Source organism: Gavialis gangeticus, unplaced genomic scaffold, assembly GCF_001723915.1.
Source record: "Gavialis gangeticus isolate Ggan-Ray unplaced genomic scaffold, GavGan_comp1, whole genome shotgun sequence".
Taxonomy (NCBI): Eukaryota; Metazoa; Chordata; order Crocodylia; family Gavialidae; genus Gavialis; species Gavialis gangeticus.
In genome coordinates, this window is record NW_017728982.1 from 1,107,008 (window position 1) to 1,121,959 (window position 14,952).

Consider the following 14,952-nt stretch of genomic DNA (forward strand, 5'->3'; position numbering starts at 1 on the left):
TTGACCAAAGGAGAGCGCGGTGTTCATGAACTATAACGAAGGCATCTCAAGGCCGGGGGTCAGAGAGCCACTGGCTGTACGTGCGCATCGGGAGAGGAGTGGGCAGGCTGGCCTGAGACAGCTCCCCTCTCCAAAGCGGAGACCCTGCGCGTTGGACGGGGGAAGCCCCTGGCAGGGTCCTGCTGCGCCGAGGAAGTGCTGGGGGAAATGCCCTGGGCAGACATCTGTCCCTTCCTCTCCCTGGGGTCAGTAGCCTGCGGCAGGGGAGTGCTGTGATGAGGAGTAGATCAGGTGTGAAGCCTGATTTTGTTCACACTGGTCGAAGAGGTGCCAAACCCTAGCTTGCTTTCAGGCCGTGCAGCACATGGGGCCGTGTCTCGGTGGGAGCCGGTTCTCGTGTGCTTGGTCGCAGGGAGGATGAGCTCACATGGGAGCAGGGGCAGAGGAGGGCTGCTGGGGCGAGCGGGGAGGGGAGAGCCCGTCTCCTGAGCAGGCACGGAAAGCGCTCGGCTTGTCTAGCCCAGCTGAAGGCAGGCTGTGCTGGGAGCTGATTGCTCTCTATAAATACATCACGGGTAAATACTGGAGTGGGAGAGGAGCTCTTTAACTTAAAGACAGTGTTGGCACAAGAACAAATGAGAACAAACTGGCCCAGAATACGTTTAGGAAGGTGAGCAGCGTGAGCCACCGGAGTCACGCAGGGAAGACCGGAGCGGCTCCAGGCTGGAGCAGGGGAGGCAGGTTTGGGGGCACCGGTTCCTCATAGCAGGGGAAGCAGGGTGAGCTGAGCTTGAGATGCTGCAGAGCCGTTGCCTGTGGCCCCTTGCCAGTACCTCTGCCCTCCTTCACACACTGCCTTTGCAGATTCCTGGGATTTCAAGCAGTCGACCCGCAACATCTCCCCGACCATCAACCAAGCGAACATTGTGGACTTGCACCCGGCCTCCGTGTACAGCATCCGCATGTACTCCTTCAACAAGATTGGGCGCAGCGAGCCCAGCAAGGAGCTCACCATCAGCACGGAGGAAGCAGGTGCTCCGCTGTCCTGCACCGAGCGCTCGGCCTTGTGCGTGCGGCGGGCACGGGGCAGGCGGTTGCTGGCGGGGGCCAATCTAGCAAGGGCCAGGTTGACCCTGAGATCCACCTGGAAGTGGTTGTGGCCTCCTGTAAGCCCTGGGTAGGCAGGAGGGGTCCCTCACTGGGAGGCCAGTCCCACATCCCCCAGGAAGACGCCTGCCTCGCTCTGCAGCAGCCCTGCTCGGGCCATGCAGTGCTGAGCTGCGCCCCCCGCCTCCCCTGTGCCAGCACCATCTGCCTGCCCCGGGGGAACGCAGCAGAGACGCGCGGCGCTTGTTGCTCCAGCCTGCTTCGCAGCCCCTAGCCAGGCACCCACTCCAACAGCGCACGAGCTCTGCTCGCACCATCCTACATGGGTGGAGCCTGCCCAGGGTCCTGTGGCCAGCTCTCTGGGCAACACAGGAGCATGCACACTTCCATGTTTCTGGGCCTGTGTGTCTCTGGGAGCCCTGCCCTGCCCTGCGCTGGCTGAGTCGGGATGGGCAGCTGCCAGCTGGGGATGGACAGGAAGCCCACAGGCTGTCTGCGTTTCGGAGCAGGAAATGTTGCCCATGCCTTGCGCTTCTCCACTGCCCTTCTTCCCACCGAGTTTCCCCAGTGCAGAGCTCCCCTAGGAATGGAGCCAGACCCGCTTTCCCGGCACCCGGCTCCTTCCTCTGCAGCTTGTAGAAGTGACCCCACGTGGGCTGTTTCTCTGCAGCTCCCGACGGGCCCCCCATGGATGTGACCTTGCAGCCGATGACATCCCAGAGCATCCAGGTCACTTGGAAGGTAGGTGCTGTGTGGGCAGGTAGGCGTGCAGCCCCTGTACGGACATTCGTGGCAGCAGGATGTTGGTGTGCCAAGGGTCCCAGCGTCACCGATGAATGGAGGGGAAGCTGAAGGCACCCAGCAGGTCTTACTTGGGCTACTGAGGCCCTGAGAAGTCACTCCCAACTACATGCCTCTGTTTCCCCGCCCGTGCAGTGGAGATTTAATGTGTGCATGCCACACAAGGAGGCCTGAGCAGTGTTTGCCAGGCAGGTCCCGAGAGGAAGGGCCCCGGAGAGGTGCTAAGTACGATCGTTAGCGCATTATCACATGTTTAGAGGAGGCTGGTTTTAAGGGCAAGACTATCGGATCCTGGTTGTGAAGAGCAGGCTCTCGTAGCAGCTGCGGCTACCCTGGATCTTCACTTTGCACCAGGCCCGTGCAAGATTTACTAGACAGAATGAGAACTTCAGGGTGAGATGTGCAGCACACGAGGCCTGTATTTATTGCGTTTTATAGCATCCTTGTTATTTTACAGGCTGTCCATGGGGGCCCGGGGCAGGGGGGCTGGGATAAATATATAAAAATCCAGGCATTTGCTTGCGAAGTGCTCAAGTGACAATCCAGAACGTTTAGCATCAGATTTATTTTTCAGAAGCTGCATAATGAAAAATAAAATTGATTATCAAGTTAGGACTTCAGAACGAACCAGCCAGTCAATAAATTTAGGGTGCCGTCCTCTCGTCTCCCCTCCCCTGAAGCACTGAGAAGCAGATTAATGAAAAATAAGATTCGCTTGGAAGATAAGTCACTTGGTTTTAGGAGTATTTCAGCCAGATGGATCGCTCTGGCTTTAGAACATAAATTTGCAATCACCCCTATTGATTCCCTAATGCTTTGGAGAAATATTGTTAAGATTGATTTTAACCTGGTTTCATGCATTTTTAAGGCCCTCGGACCGCTCTTTTCCCCTCCTCTCTTAATCAGATCATCCGATTAGGACCTAGCCGTGACCAGGCGTTATAAATCGTGACCTTGTCGCTGGCCAGTCGGGTGCCGTCCCTCCCCCTCCGCCCGGCTCCAAGCGGCTCTGGTTGTGCGGTTGCGTTATTGCTTGGCCCCTTTAGCATCTGCAGGACACTGCCTGGTAAAGCCGCAGTACAAGAGGGTTTTAGAAGTTGGTCAAACCAGTGGTCCTTGGTCCCATGTGTGAGGCCCAGTCCCCCGGCTGCATCGCTTCTCTCCCCCGGCGTTGTGGGCCGGGCCGAGCGTGGCATCCTGCGCGGTGCTGGTTGCATGCCCCATGCAAGGTGGTCTAAGCAACGTTTTCCAGGGGCAGCCTGGAGACATGCTAAGTATGACAAGTAGCTCACTCTCACACGCTTGGTTTTACGCCCTGCTCCAGCCCAGACAGCTCCATTGCTTTCCCCGCTCCTGCAGGCCCCGAAGAAGGAGCTCCAGAACGGAGTGATCCGCGGCTACCAGATCGGCTACCGGGAGAACAGCCCTGGCAGCAACGGGCAGTACAGCATCGTGGAGATGAAGGCCACCGGCGACAGTGAGGTCTACACCCTGGACAACCTGAAGAAGTTCGCCCAGTATGGCGTGGTGGTGCAAGCATTCAACCGCGCCGGGACGGGGCCCTCCTCCAGCGAGATCAATGCCACCACGCTGGAGGACGGTAAGCACTCGTGCTGCCCCCGAGGGAGGCTAGCTGGGCTCCTAGATGGCCTGTGATCCCCTCCGTGTCCCATGGACAGAGGGAGCATGGCGAGGGGTCATAGGCGGGCCCAGGACTCAGGTCTCTGGGCTCCTGTGCCATTGCGGGTAAGTCGTGGCCCCGGCTTCTGAGAGCCGGGCCCCACGTCACGGACGATCCAGCACTTCCATTGCATGTCTGGTGGGCACACATGTTGCGTGTCAGCGCCTGGGGGTGCCTGGGGCACTAGCGCTGCCGGGAGCTGGGAGCACGCAGCTCTGGAGGCCACGGGACAGCAGCCCAGCGCTGGCAGCCACTTGCCCCTGGCAGCACTGCTCCTGCCTCCAGGGAAGGGTGCTGGTCCCACTCTCCCCCCAGCCTGCTGCCTCGGGGCATCGGGGCCCGGGAGTGCCCTGTGCAGCTGTTGCCCTGTTCAAACAGCCCCAGGCTCCAGCAGCCCATAGAGCAAATGGTGGAGACTGGAAAAGGCTGAGAAAGAAGTGCCACGAGGCCCATTCTTCCAACAGCCATGTGGCCAAGTGGCTGGTGATGAAGAGCTGGGATGGATGAGCGCTGTTAGGATTAAGGCTTTCTCCAGCTCTCCGAGCTCTGCGAGTGCTGGAGGCCTTGGCCGTGGCCCCCGTGGTGCTGGGAGCTCATGGTGCAAGCTGTGCCAGGAGGGATGGGGCACCGTGTCTCGTGGGAGCATCCACCCTCAGTCTGCACGAGTCCTCTGAGGATTGCAGGCCTCCCGTGCCTGCTAGTCCATTTTCCTCGTGGGCAGGGAGAGCTGTGGCCACGATGCCAATGGGCAAACTTTGGCGCTGGCGGCTGAGCTCAGCCAGGTTCCTTGGGTCGTCGTGGGGCAAAGGAGCTGCATCCTCACAGACAGCCCTGCTTTCATGCCAGCGTGCTCCCCCTCCGCCCCAGTCACGTGAGCTGCATCACCTGCATCTGGGGCAAAGAAGCTGGGGCTGGCCAAGCCCCTGGAGCTGCAGGGAGCAGAGAGGTGGGAAGTGCCCGCTCCACTTGCCACTCTCTGCCTGCGGGCAAGTCACGCAGGCCCCCAGCGCCCTGCCCGCTGCCCTGCCAGGCCCCGCAGGGGTCCGAGCCCGGCCGTGCCACTGAACGTGCCCGGAAGCCGCTGGCAGCTGCTGGAGGAGGCCCAGGCTGCAGGCCCCGGCAGCTGGCATCCCCGCTCGGCGCGGGCGGCGTTCAGCAGGGAGCAATCAGGCGCGGCCTCAGAGCTGCTTTAAAAACAAAGGAAAAGTTTCGTACCGCGTTTGCTCAGCAGTTTTTCATACTTAATTAAGGCTCTCGTTAGCCTGTCAGCACAGGATCATTTCCTGGCTATATTAGCACTCCTCCCGGGCCATTCAAGGGCCCCCACTTTAGCAGTGGTGTCTTTTCCATAATGATATTACCTTCATTTTGTTCAACGGGTGAGCTATATTAGTTTATTACGCGCAGTCCCTAATTACGTGGTGCTTATATTTTTACACCTAAGTAATATGAAACAATCATCGTTTTCAAAGAGGATCATTAGGGATGATGTATCATCATTTAAATGGCCATAAAAATTAGAGTTACCTCTTGTGGGGCAATGGGATCTAATTACCTTCCTTCCTGCGAGCACTCCTCTTCTCCCCCTCGCTCGGAGCGCAGCCTCTGCGCTCGGCCATCTTGGCTCCGTGGCTCCGAGGAAGCCTCAAGGTTGCCCTCCGTTCTGCTTGCGAAGGGGCTTTTGTGGCCTGGCCTGGCGGGCCTGGCTTTTTGGCTGGGGGAAGAGGGGCGGGTGGCTGCTCCGGCCCCATCGGCGCTTCCAATGTCCTGCACAACCTCAGTCCCTTCTCAATGTTCGCTGTTGTTTGCAACTTACAGTTGCTTTGGCTGAAGTCATGCAGGAGCAGAAGGAGACAGGGGTGGGAGAGGCAGGAGACCCTGGGAGTAGAGGGCCAGCGATGGTCCCCAAGGCAATTAGCACTAAGCCACGCTGATAACCCACTTCCCCTGAGCTCCTTGTTGGCCCCTTTGTGCCCTTGCTGCGGCCTTGGCTTTCATGCATCCTGGGCATGGTCAGGATGAGGGCTTGTGCATGCCTCCCATCTGCGCCTGATGTTGGCCAGATGGTGCAGCGATGGTCACGTGTGCTCTGTGCAAAACAGCAAACCCTGCAAAAGCCAAACGTGACCTGGGGGTTGGGGGGGTCCCAGTGGGTGGAGCCGCATCTGCTGGCAGGGACGGGACTGGGGCTCTGGCAGTGCCTGCCCGCCCCGCCTGGGCTCCCCAGCGCACTGGTCACCCCCGCGACGGGGACCCTGAGACGCTGGCGCTCCCTGGGCACAGCTAGGGCAGGCTGGCCCTGGCAATAGATGCATCCAGACAGGAGAGAGGAGTGCAATGCTACCTGGTCTCCCACTGATCTCTCTCTCTGCCCACAGTTCCCAGCCAGCCCCCGGAGAACGTGCGGGCGATATCCATCACGTCCGACGTGGCCGTGATCTCGTGGTCAGAGCCCCCACGCAGCACCCTAAACGGCGTGCTCAAGGGCTACCGAGTGATCTTCTGGTCTCTCTACATGGACGGAGGTGAGCCCACACAGGGGCTGGCTCCTCTCTCTCTGGCTTCCCTTCCTCGTCCTAACGTTGCCTGAGTCTGCCCATGACCGCGAGGGGCTGGGGCCCTCCCCGGCCCTCGCTGCGGCGCAGGCTGGAGCTGGGCCAGCCTCATGCCCACAGCACCCGACCTGTTGCTGGGAGTCGGGAGTCCCATCCTGCTGAGGCAGCCGGCTCTGCTTGCGAGCCCGGGTCCTGCGGGGAGGGTCCCAGGCTGGCTCAGGCATGGCGGTGATGACCCCGTGTCTCTGCAGAGTGGGGGGAGATGCAGAACATCACCACCACGCGGGAGCGCGTGGAGCTGCGGGGCATGGAGAAGTTCACCAACTACAGCGTGCAGGTGCTGGCGTACACGCAGGCCGGCGACGGCGTCCGCAGCAGCGTGCTCTACATCCAGACCAAGGAGGACAGTAAGTGGAGCCTTGCCGAGCCCCGGCCTGGCGCGGCAGCACGGCGGCACGACACAGGGTGGCGAGGAGGAGGGCACTGGTGCAGCTTCAAGGTGCAGTGAGGCATTGAAGGGCAGGGGAGCACATGCTGGAAGACTAGACTGATGCCAAGCAGATGGAGGTGGCCGGTGCCTTGCTCCCCCCTTGGCTGCTGGGCCCTGGGCAGCCTGGGTACCGCTGGGCAGCGAGGTGCATCCCAGCCGCTGGCGGGCGCTGGGACCTGCTGCCTTTGCTGCGCCAGGAGCCTCCCACGCTCCTGCAATGGCATCGCGGCCAGAGATGCACCTGAATTGGGGCCGTGGGTCTCCGCAGCCGTCCGTCCCCCAGAGGGGCTGCATGGCCTGGGCCTGGTCTTCTCTGCACTGAGACTGGGCTGGAGCTGGTTACAGCTGCGTGGGTGCAGCCTTTCCCCTCCCCTCCCTGCCCAGCCTGCTGAGATTAATGCCTCTAATGAGAATTAAGGGCTTCAGCCTTGAAAGGGAGTCGTTAGTAGGGAATGAGAGTGGCGGAGCGGCCTCCCAGCCACAGGATCAGAGCACTAGGGCTGGCCACACATGTTCCCCCTTGCCCGAAACACGAGGGCAGAGGGAGGGGAGCAGGCCCTGACCCAGGCTCCCTCTCCTGCAGCCTGGGGCTGCCGCGTCGGCCTTCCCTGCCTGCTCTGCTGCAGGAGATGTCAGACATCCTGGCATCTGGCAGCATCTCTTAATAACCTCTCTGTAACAAGGGCTGTGCAGGGAAGCAATTAAGGTAACAGGCTCAGCCCGGAGCTGAGCACCGGGCTCTCAAGAGCAGTTGAACCGTGGGCCATGTTCGCCCAGGGCGCTCATGTGCAGGAAGACCTTGGCTGAGGCCCCAGGGACCCTGCTCCCAGGAGCCTCTCAGAGGTGCCCCAGCAGCTGCCAAGCCCTCGAGCCAGCTGAGCACGGTCCCTGGTGCTGGGATGTTGTCCTGGAGCGGGGAAGGGCAGAGGCGCTGTGGCTGCGCGGTCCCAGGGGATGCCAGTCCTCATGGCTGGTTCGAGGAGGTCCCTTCCAGAGCAGCGGCATCTGTCTGCTCAGCTCGGTGGGCAGTGGCCGTGCCGCCTGGACGCGGTGCCAAGGATCTCCGTGTGTCCCTAGACCACTGCAGGCTGCAATCTGTCAGGGGGTGTTTGGGCGAGCATATGTTCCTCTCCTGATTAGGCTGATAGAGCGCGTGTTAATCCAGGCGCCCAGCTCAGGAGAGCCAGCAGCAGAGCCCTGCTTGGCCTGGCAGCCGGCGGAGGTGACCCCGGCCGCGCGGCCAGGCAGAGGCAGGGGTGGACTGCCTCCGCTGGTGCCCAGGTGATGCCCAGACCCCTGCAGAGGCGGGTGCAGGAGCATGTTTGTGGGCTGGACTGAGCGGTCCAGGCCTGTGCTCCAGCCACAGAGCTGCATGGTCCGTTGGGCAGGGACTGGGCATTGCAGAGCGAGGATCCTCCCAGAGGATGCAGGATGTGGTCCTGAGCTCCACCGCTGTGGCCACTTGGTCTGGTGCATGCACAGGGCTGCATCTGCCCAGCAGCCCCTGACTGAGCCCTGATGCCTGGAGATTTTTGTTTTACTCTGAAGCTTTTCCTGGACAATGCAAGGCAGAGGCGCTTCCCTGCCCTCAGCCGCTGCCTGTAGCCCTGGGCAGGTGCTCACCAGGAGGCGGAAAGCCCAGCACTGAGTTGGGGCTCTGCCCTCTGCGCTGTGCACCTCTGTCCCCCTGGTCCTGGCTTGCCAAGAGGAGACTGTGGCTTCTGGAGCGTAGGGCTGGGGAGGAACCAGTGCCTCAAAATAAGCCAGTGTGGGAGGTGTGTGCTTTGCTCGGGACGGTGGATCCCCTGATGCCACCTCTCCCTCTCTCAGTTCCAGGCCCTCCCGCTGGCATCAAAGCCGTGCCCTCCTCTGCCAGCAGCGTGGTGGTGTCCTGGCTGCCCCCGACCAAGCCCAACGGCATCATCCGCAAGTACACCATCTTCTGCTCCAGCCCGGGCTCCGGCCAGCCGGTATGTACAGGGCCCAGGGGGTGGGCTGTGATGGGCAAGCACTTTTGGTGGCCATATAGACAGGTGAAGGGCATGTGGCCCCTCGGCTCTGAGCCCAGATACCCTGCCCCTCCGACTGCCAAACGCGCTGGGCAGCCGCCCCTTGCAGACGCCCCGTAATCTCCCGGTCCCCTGGGTTAGTGGGCAGACGTGTAGCTCATGAACGAGCAGCAGAGGGGTCAAGAGAAACAGAGGAGCGAGCCAGGGCTGAGCTGGGATCCCACCAGTGCTGTAGGGCTGAATGGAGGCAATCCAGCCCCCGTCGCTCCCCAGTGGGGTTTGCCTCTGGCCCAGGGCTCCTGCTAACGGCTCGGGGCTGCCTGCCCCCTCCCTGCGCTCAGCCCCGTCCAGAGCGAGCCGCGAGATGGCCACGTCTTGCTCTTCACAGCCTCTCCGAGGTCAGTCTCTGGGCGGCTGTGTTGCACGGTGTGAAAACATCCCAGGGAAAGCAGAGCAGCTCAGTGCCATGTTGCTGAGCTTGGAGAGGCAGCAGGGGTGGCCTGACCAGTTGTGCCTGCCCAGGGGCTCTGGGCTTTTGCCCCACATGCCCTATGTGAGCTACAGCCCTGAGGAGGTTGGGGCCCAGCTTGGACATTTTGGCCTGGGCTCTCGTCCCACCTCTGCGGCTCCATCTGCCCCGTGGCCATTTCTGCCCTTCTCTGGATCCCCCGCTCCCATGTCACTGGGGTTGCTCCTGCCCTTCCTGGGCGCTGCAGGATGCATTGTGGTCTCCTGCATGCCCTGTCCTTGCTCCGTGACAGAATGGGCTCCTGTCTGCTCGCAGCCCCTGCTCGCCCGAGCTCCAGTCCTCCCTGCGGCATTGCAAGCACATGCCCTGCTTGGGCTCCAGCCGATTCCCAGGGGGGGCCAGGCCCTCCAGGCAGAAGCAGGTGCCCTCCATGGGACCAGAGACCTGCAGCCAAGAGCAGGGAGCAGGGCAAGCAGAGCAGGGAGGCCCCCTGGGCAGGAAGCGGGCAGCAGTGCTGAGGCCGAGGGGCTGTGCAAGCACGCGTGTGTGCACTTGGCCCCGGGCCGTGATCCCACCTGCTGTTTGTCGCCTTCCGCCGGTTCTTCCGCTGCCCCCTCCACCCCCGGGCGCCTTCAAGGGGGAGCTGGGAGATGTTTTCCTTGCCAGCAGCTGCCCGAAAATGAAATCAAAATTAAGCTGGGTCCCACCCCCACCCCGGTGCCAGGGGAGAGGGTGACGGCAGGTCTGCGAGCGAGTGTGTATCAAAAGCTCCTTCTCAAATTCATTTCAATATCTGAGCCTCTGGTTTCCAGGGCAACATAATCTTTTCATCAAAGCAACTGGTAAAACCGCTGGGATCCGATATTGTTTTCTTGGCATCTTGTCAAAACTGTCATTTGGTTAAAAAATTATGTATGCCATATAATATTCATCTGCGTGTGGCTATACACAGGGTGCACTTGCATCCAACACAACACACATACGCCGCATCGTGCATGCATGTGTACCTGTGTGCATGTGTGTCCGTATGCACATGCATGTAAATGTGTGTGTGTGTGTGTGTGTGTGTGTAAATACATAAAATGACCCGTCCCTCTCTCAGAGTGGAGGTTTAGTGCTGTAATCCCGCTCCCCTCTGTGCCTGGGAGATGCCAGACCCACGTGTCCCTGCTGAACAGGTGGCTCCAGGCTTTGCGGGCGCTGGGCTGCAGCGTCTCTGTGTCCTTGCTGTGGGGGGAGTGCTGGGCCCTGAAGGTGCCTTCCAGCCTGCCTTGCTGCCAGGTCTCACCCCGCAGCAGTGAGTCTGGGCCAGTCCCTGTGGTTCAGGTGGGCCCTGCGTCCCTTCCCGCCAGCCCGTGGCTTGGAAGAGAGCGGCCAGGGCCTGGCTGGGCACCGACTGCTCCTCTGGTTCACTCCACGTCCAATGCGTGGCCGTGCCTGGGCTGATGGGCTTTAGCATCCTGCAGAAGCAAAGTCAAATCTCACCTCGCCTGCGTGCAGAGCAGCCGTCGGGGCCGGCTGGGTGTGCAGGGTGGCTCTGGGGGAACGTGCAGGGCTCGGGGCACTTAGTGATGAGGCGTGAGGGCGCAGGGGCTGCATGGCAGGTGGGGGGCTGCAGCCCCACCGGGGCAGCGGGACCCGAGGCCTGGGGGCTCTGGCTGCAGTGTTGTGTTGCACGCTGCCCAACCACTCACCATCTGCTGTCAGCTGCAGAGCAAATTGCTGCGGCCTGCTCGCCAGTCCAGCCCAGGCCTCGCTCGCTCGCTCGCTCGCTCAGCAGGAGGAACCATGGGGCCTCAGCTATGGCTACGTGAGCGCGCGGGAGCAAATCGCGCTGCCGCCGCTGCCACCATCTGTTCCTGCAGCTCTGAACGGGCTCCCGAGGGAAATGACGACACCAGCCGGCTCGTGCTGGCACTGAGAGATGCCAGGAGCCGGGCGAGCGCTCGGGGGCCAGGGCGGGCAAGCCCCTGCAAATGCCAGGCTGCTCCAGGAGCAGTGTCCCCTGTCCAGCCAGCGCTGGCCAGGCCCTGGCCCTGGCTTTCTGCTAAATGAAATCCATGCCCCTTGCAAATGTGGGACTTGAAGCTGACCTTGAGCATGGGATGCTGACCATAGCCGTCAAAGCTGTCTGAGGCCGGTTAGGCACCGATGTCCTATCTGCTCGCAGCTCTCGGGAGCTGGGCACAGCAGCCCAGGCTGGCTCTGGTCATTGCTGTGATGAGCAGGGTGTGCAAGTGCCTCCGGGAAGGGGCAGAGGAGCCCCAGGTGGGGGGGTGGCCCTGCCCTGCCCTGGGTAACTAGCCGCGCTGCCTCCTGCTCCCCACAGGCCCCCAGCGAGTACGAGACCAGCCCCGACCAGCTCTTCTACCGCATCGCCCACCTGAACCGCGGGCAGCAGTACCTGCTCTGGGTGGCGGCCGTCACCTCTGCGGGCCGCGGCAACATCAGCGAGAAGGTCACCATCGAGCCTGCGGGGAAAGGTACGGCAGGGCCCGGGTGCTCGCAGAGGGGCAGCACAGGAGAGGGGCTTGCAGCCTCGCGGTGTCCCCGTGCCGTGCTCTGGGCAGCCCCTCGTGCCCAAAATGCGCTGCCCATGCCCCCTTCCGGCTTCACGTCCCCTGGGAACGGGTCCCCGGGTCAGTAATTGCGGCGAGCCCCTTTGCAGCCCTGGGTGGCTGCTGGCAGGAGCCGCAGGTCCTGCTGGGCTGACCTGGCCTCCCCTGCAGCCCCCGCCAAGATCATCTCCTTCGGTGGCACCGTCACCACCCCCTGGATGAAGGACGTGAGGCTACCCTGCAACTCGGTCGGCGAGCCGGTGCCCGCCATCAAATGGACCAAGGACAGGTAGGATGGGCTCAGTGCCAGTCTCCCCGGGGGGTCCTGCCTGGGAGGAGCTACCCTTGGTTCGTGGGTCTGTGGGACCCTCGGGCTCTGTGGTTTGCGGGGCTACGTGCCCAAAGCCTCTGGGAGGCCTGGCTGGTGGCTGGGGTGTTGCACTCTGCCCCGTGGCCTGGGAGGGAGCTGGTGCTGACGAGCCCCTGGGCCTCCGCCATGCTTGCAGCGAGGACTCTGCCATCCCGGTGACGGTGGACGGGCACCGCCTGATCCAAGCCAATGGCACGCTGGTCCTGCGCTCGGTGAAAGCAGAGGATTCTGGGTACTACACCTGCACTGCCACCAATACCTGGGGCTTCGACACCATCATCATCAACCTGCTGGTGCAAGGTAAAGGCCGTGCGGGGCAGCCAGGGTGGACCCAGCCGGGCCTGCCAGCTCAGCCGCAGCAGCCCTGGAAGGAACCGCGCGGCCGGTGGGTCTCAGCTGCCCGGCGACCCATGGGGCATCGCAATTGCCCACTGCAGGCACATGCAGGTGCTGTGGCGCTCGGCCTGGGCACCTTCCCACCTGCCAGCCCACCAGGCTAGTGGCGTCTCCGTATGCCCTGCCATTGCCGGGGCTCCGCGGGTTAGCTGCGGGCACGCGTCAGGTCGAAGGGGTGGCAGGAGAGTAACCCTTTAGCAGGGCAGGGGAGCGGTGCTGGTTCCAGTGTAAAATACCTGCAGTGACTGTGCTATCTCCCTGGCCTAGTGCCCCCGGACCAGCCCCGCTTGACTGTGTCTAAAACCTCCGCCTCATCCATCACGTTGGCCTGGATCCCAGGGGACAACGGCGGCAGCTCCATCCGAGGTAAGGCAGCGCCCGGCTGGGAGCAGGGAGCGCTTGAGGCTGGTCGGCCTGCGGGCGCTGGTGCTTTGGGCCGTGCTGCGTGGGGCCGTGCGCGGTGGTGTCCATGCACAGCTCCAAAAGGAGAGTGCAGTGCAGTGGTTAAAGTAGGGCTTGATCTTGGGGTCTTGGCATCCTCCGTCTCCAGCAAGGGTAACGCTCCTGGCCAGGGGTGGAGGCTTCAAGTCACCATCCTGTGCTGCCAAAGCCTGCAGACATCCTGCGGCTGAAGCTGCTAACAGGGCAGCCCATGCAGGCCGGCGCTAGGGTGGGCATGAGCTGCTGCTCCAATGCCCGTGGCACCCCGCGCCTCCCCACCCAGGACTGTCCCCACTGTGGCCGCTCCCCTTCCCGCTGTGGCGCGACGTGACAGAGCTCTGGGAAGTCCCGCACCTCCGTAGGGATATGCGGGAACAGCTGCAGAATGGGGAGCGGGGAGGCGGACGGAGACCTCGCTTACAACTAATTAAAAGCATGAAAGTAATTACAAGCCAATCTCCCCAGCCGGCCGCCTTTCACTCCAACGGCCTCTGTTGATAAATTTGGTTATAATTGGATTAGGAATATTAAAAACACGCTGCATGTAAAGAAATAAGTAAGTCGGGGATGGTGTGTGATCCCAGCCCAGCAAGCACTGGGCCAGCAGCCCGTTGGGGTCCTCTGTCTGCAGTGCCCCGGGTGGGGCTGCTCTGGGAATGGCATCATAGCAGGCGATGGGCAGGGATGAGGCTGGGCATCTCTCTGGATGGACAGCCCGCACCCCAGGCTTGCACACGGCTGGGGGCTGCGACTGCAGGGAACCACTCGGTGCAGGGGTCATGGGTCATAGGCCGCGTGCAGTCAGCCCTCGTGTTTGGATGCTGGGATGGGATGTGGGGCGTGTGAGCTGGGTGCACCTGGGTGCTGGCAGGGGCGCTCATGCAGGGTGTCCAGGCACTGCCATCACCACCCAACACAGGCGAAGCCTCTTGGCTTTTCCCTGGCCCCACTGGGGAGGGAGTCGGGGCAGCGGCAAATCTCCCGACTGCCGCAGCTGAAGCCTGGATGGCCCCAGGCGGAGGAGCCCTTCGTTTCCAACCATGGGCTGCACCACAGGGCCTTAGATTTTACTCGTCCCAATATCAAAGTGCTCCCAGCCAGGGGAGCAGTAACATGTTCTGCCCCTTGCACGTGGACCAACTGATCCAAAACATCCGGCTGGCTCCAAAACCAGTCCCCAAAGGGGCCGCAGACCAGCGACCGGCTGAGCCAGCAGCCACATGCACGGGGACGGGTGCTCACTCGGCAGCACGGGAAAGCCGAGCCTGTGACATACGTGTCTGTGCCATGCCCCGGCCAGGGCTCCCTGCTCCCCGTGGCTGGCAGATGTTTAGCACGGGGTTCAGCGTAGATGGTAGGAGGTCGCGCTCGCACATGCACGCACGCACGCGCTGCTGTCTCTCTTAAGGGCCATTGTGCAGTCTCGTTTTCGTCTCTCAGGCTGAAGCAGGTCATTTAGGCTTGGAATAGCTGTCTGGTCTTTGCGCACGGAGAATGCTAACACGGGCCCTGTCTGTGCGGATGGACAGGCCGGCAGAGCTGTGCCAGGATCCAGTCTGCGTGGCTCTCCGCCCTCCAGATAAAAGTCGCTCCCTCGGCCAGTCTGTCCTGGGGGACAGTCAGGGTTAAAGATGCAGGAAAGCGTGTGCATGTATGTATGTGTCACATGGGGTGCCTGTGAAATGCTTGGCCAGCACGTGCATGGAAAGGTGGCCTTCGGGCCCCGCTGGACTGGCTCACGTGTTAGGGGCCTGGCGGGCGAGTCGCTGTGGGCGCAGGGTCCTGGGACCGCGAGAGAGCTCGGAGCGGCGCTCGCCTGATCAAAACCTAATGACTGCGGCTGTGTCGCTGCGCCTGCCTCTCCCCCCGCTCCCCCCACTGGGGTGACAGGTGCTGGCTGGGAGCAGAAGCATTTGTGCTTTAGCTCTGTGATAACTGGGTGGGCCCTGATCCGCTGGAGCAGACAGCACAGCCCAGGGCTGCAAAGCATTCTGGGATGTTGGGGAACTGTGAGTTAACTTGAATCGGGAATGGATCTGGGACAGAAGTTCCATAAACCAGTTTAACTTAAATCA

The 14,952-nt window shown here is 62.0% G+C and overlaps 1 protein-coding gene across 1 annotated transcript in view; it reads left to right on the forward strand.

The window, feature by feature from the left end:
* The window catches only part of DSCAML1 (DS cell adhesion molecule like 1), a gene marked incomplete at its 5' end in the record, with an annotated part of 193,076 nt that overhangs the window by 163,094 nt on the left and 15,030 nt on the right, over window positions 1-14,952 (forward strand). The window contains 10 exons of the mRNA XM_019511756.1: window positions 865-1,032; window positions 1,778-1,848; window positions 3,268-3,508; window positions 5,968-6,114; window positions 6,396-6,551; window positions 8,465-8,604; window positions 11,442-11,595; window positions 11,842-11,959; window positions 12,177-12,340; window positions 12,704-12,802. Coding sequence (XP_019367301.1) covers window positions 865-1,032; window positions 1,778-1,848; window positions 3,268-3,508; window positions 5,968-6,114; window positions 6,396-6,551; window positions 8,465-8,604; window positions 11,442-11,595; window positions 11,842-11,959; window positions 12,177-12,340; window positions 12,704-12,802 — 1,458 coding nt within the window. The remainder of the gene's footprint in view (window positions 1-864; window positions 1,033-1,777; window positions 1,849-3,267; window positions 3,509-5,967; window positions 6,115-6,395; window positions 6,552-8,464; window positions 8,605-11,441; window positions 11,596-11,841; window positions 11,960-12,176; window positions 12,341-12,703; window positions 12,803-14,952) is intronic.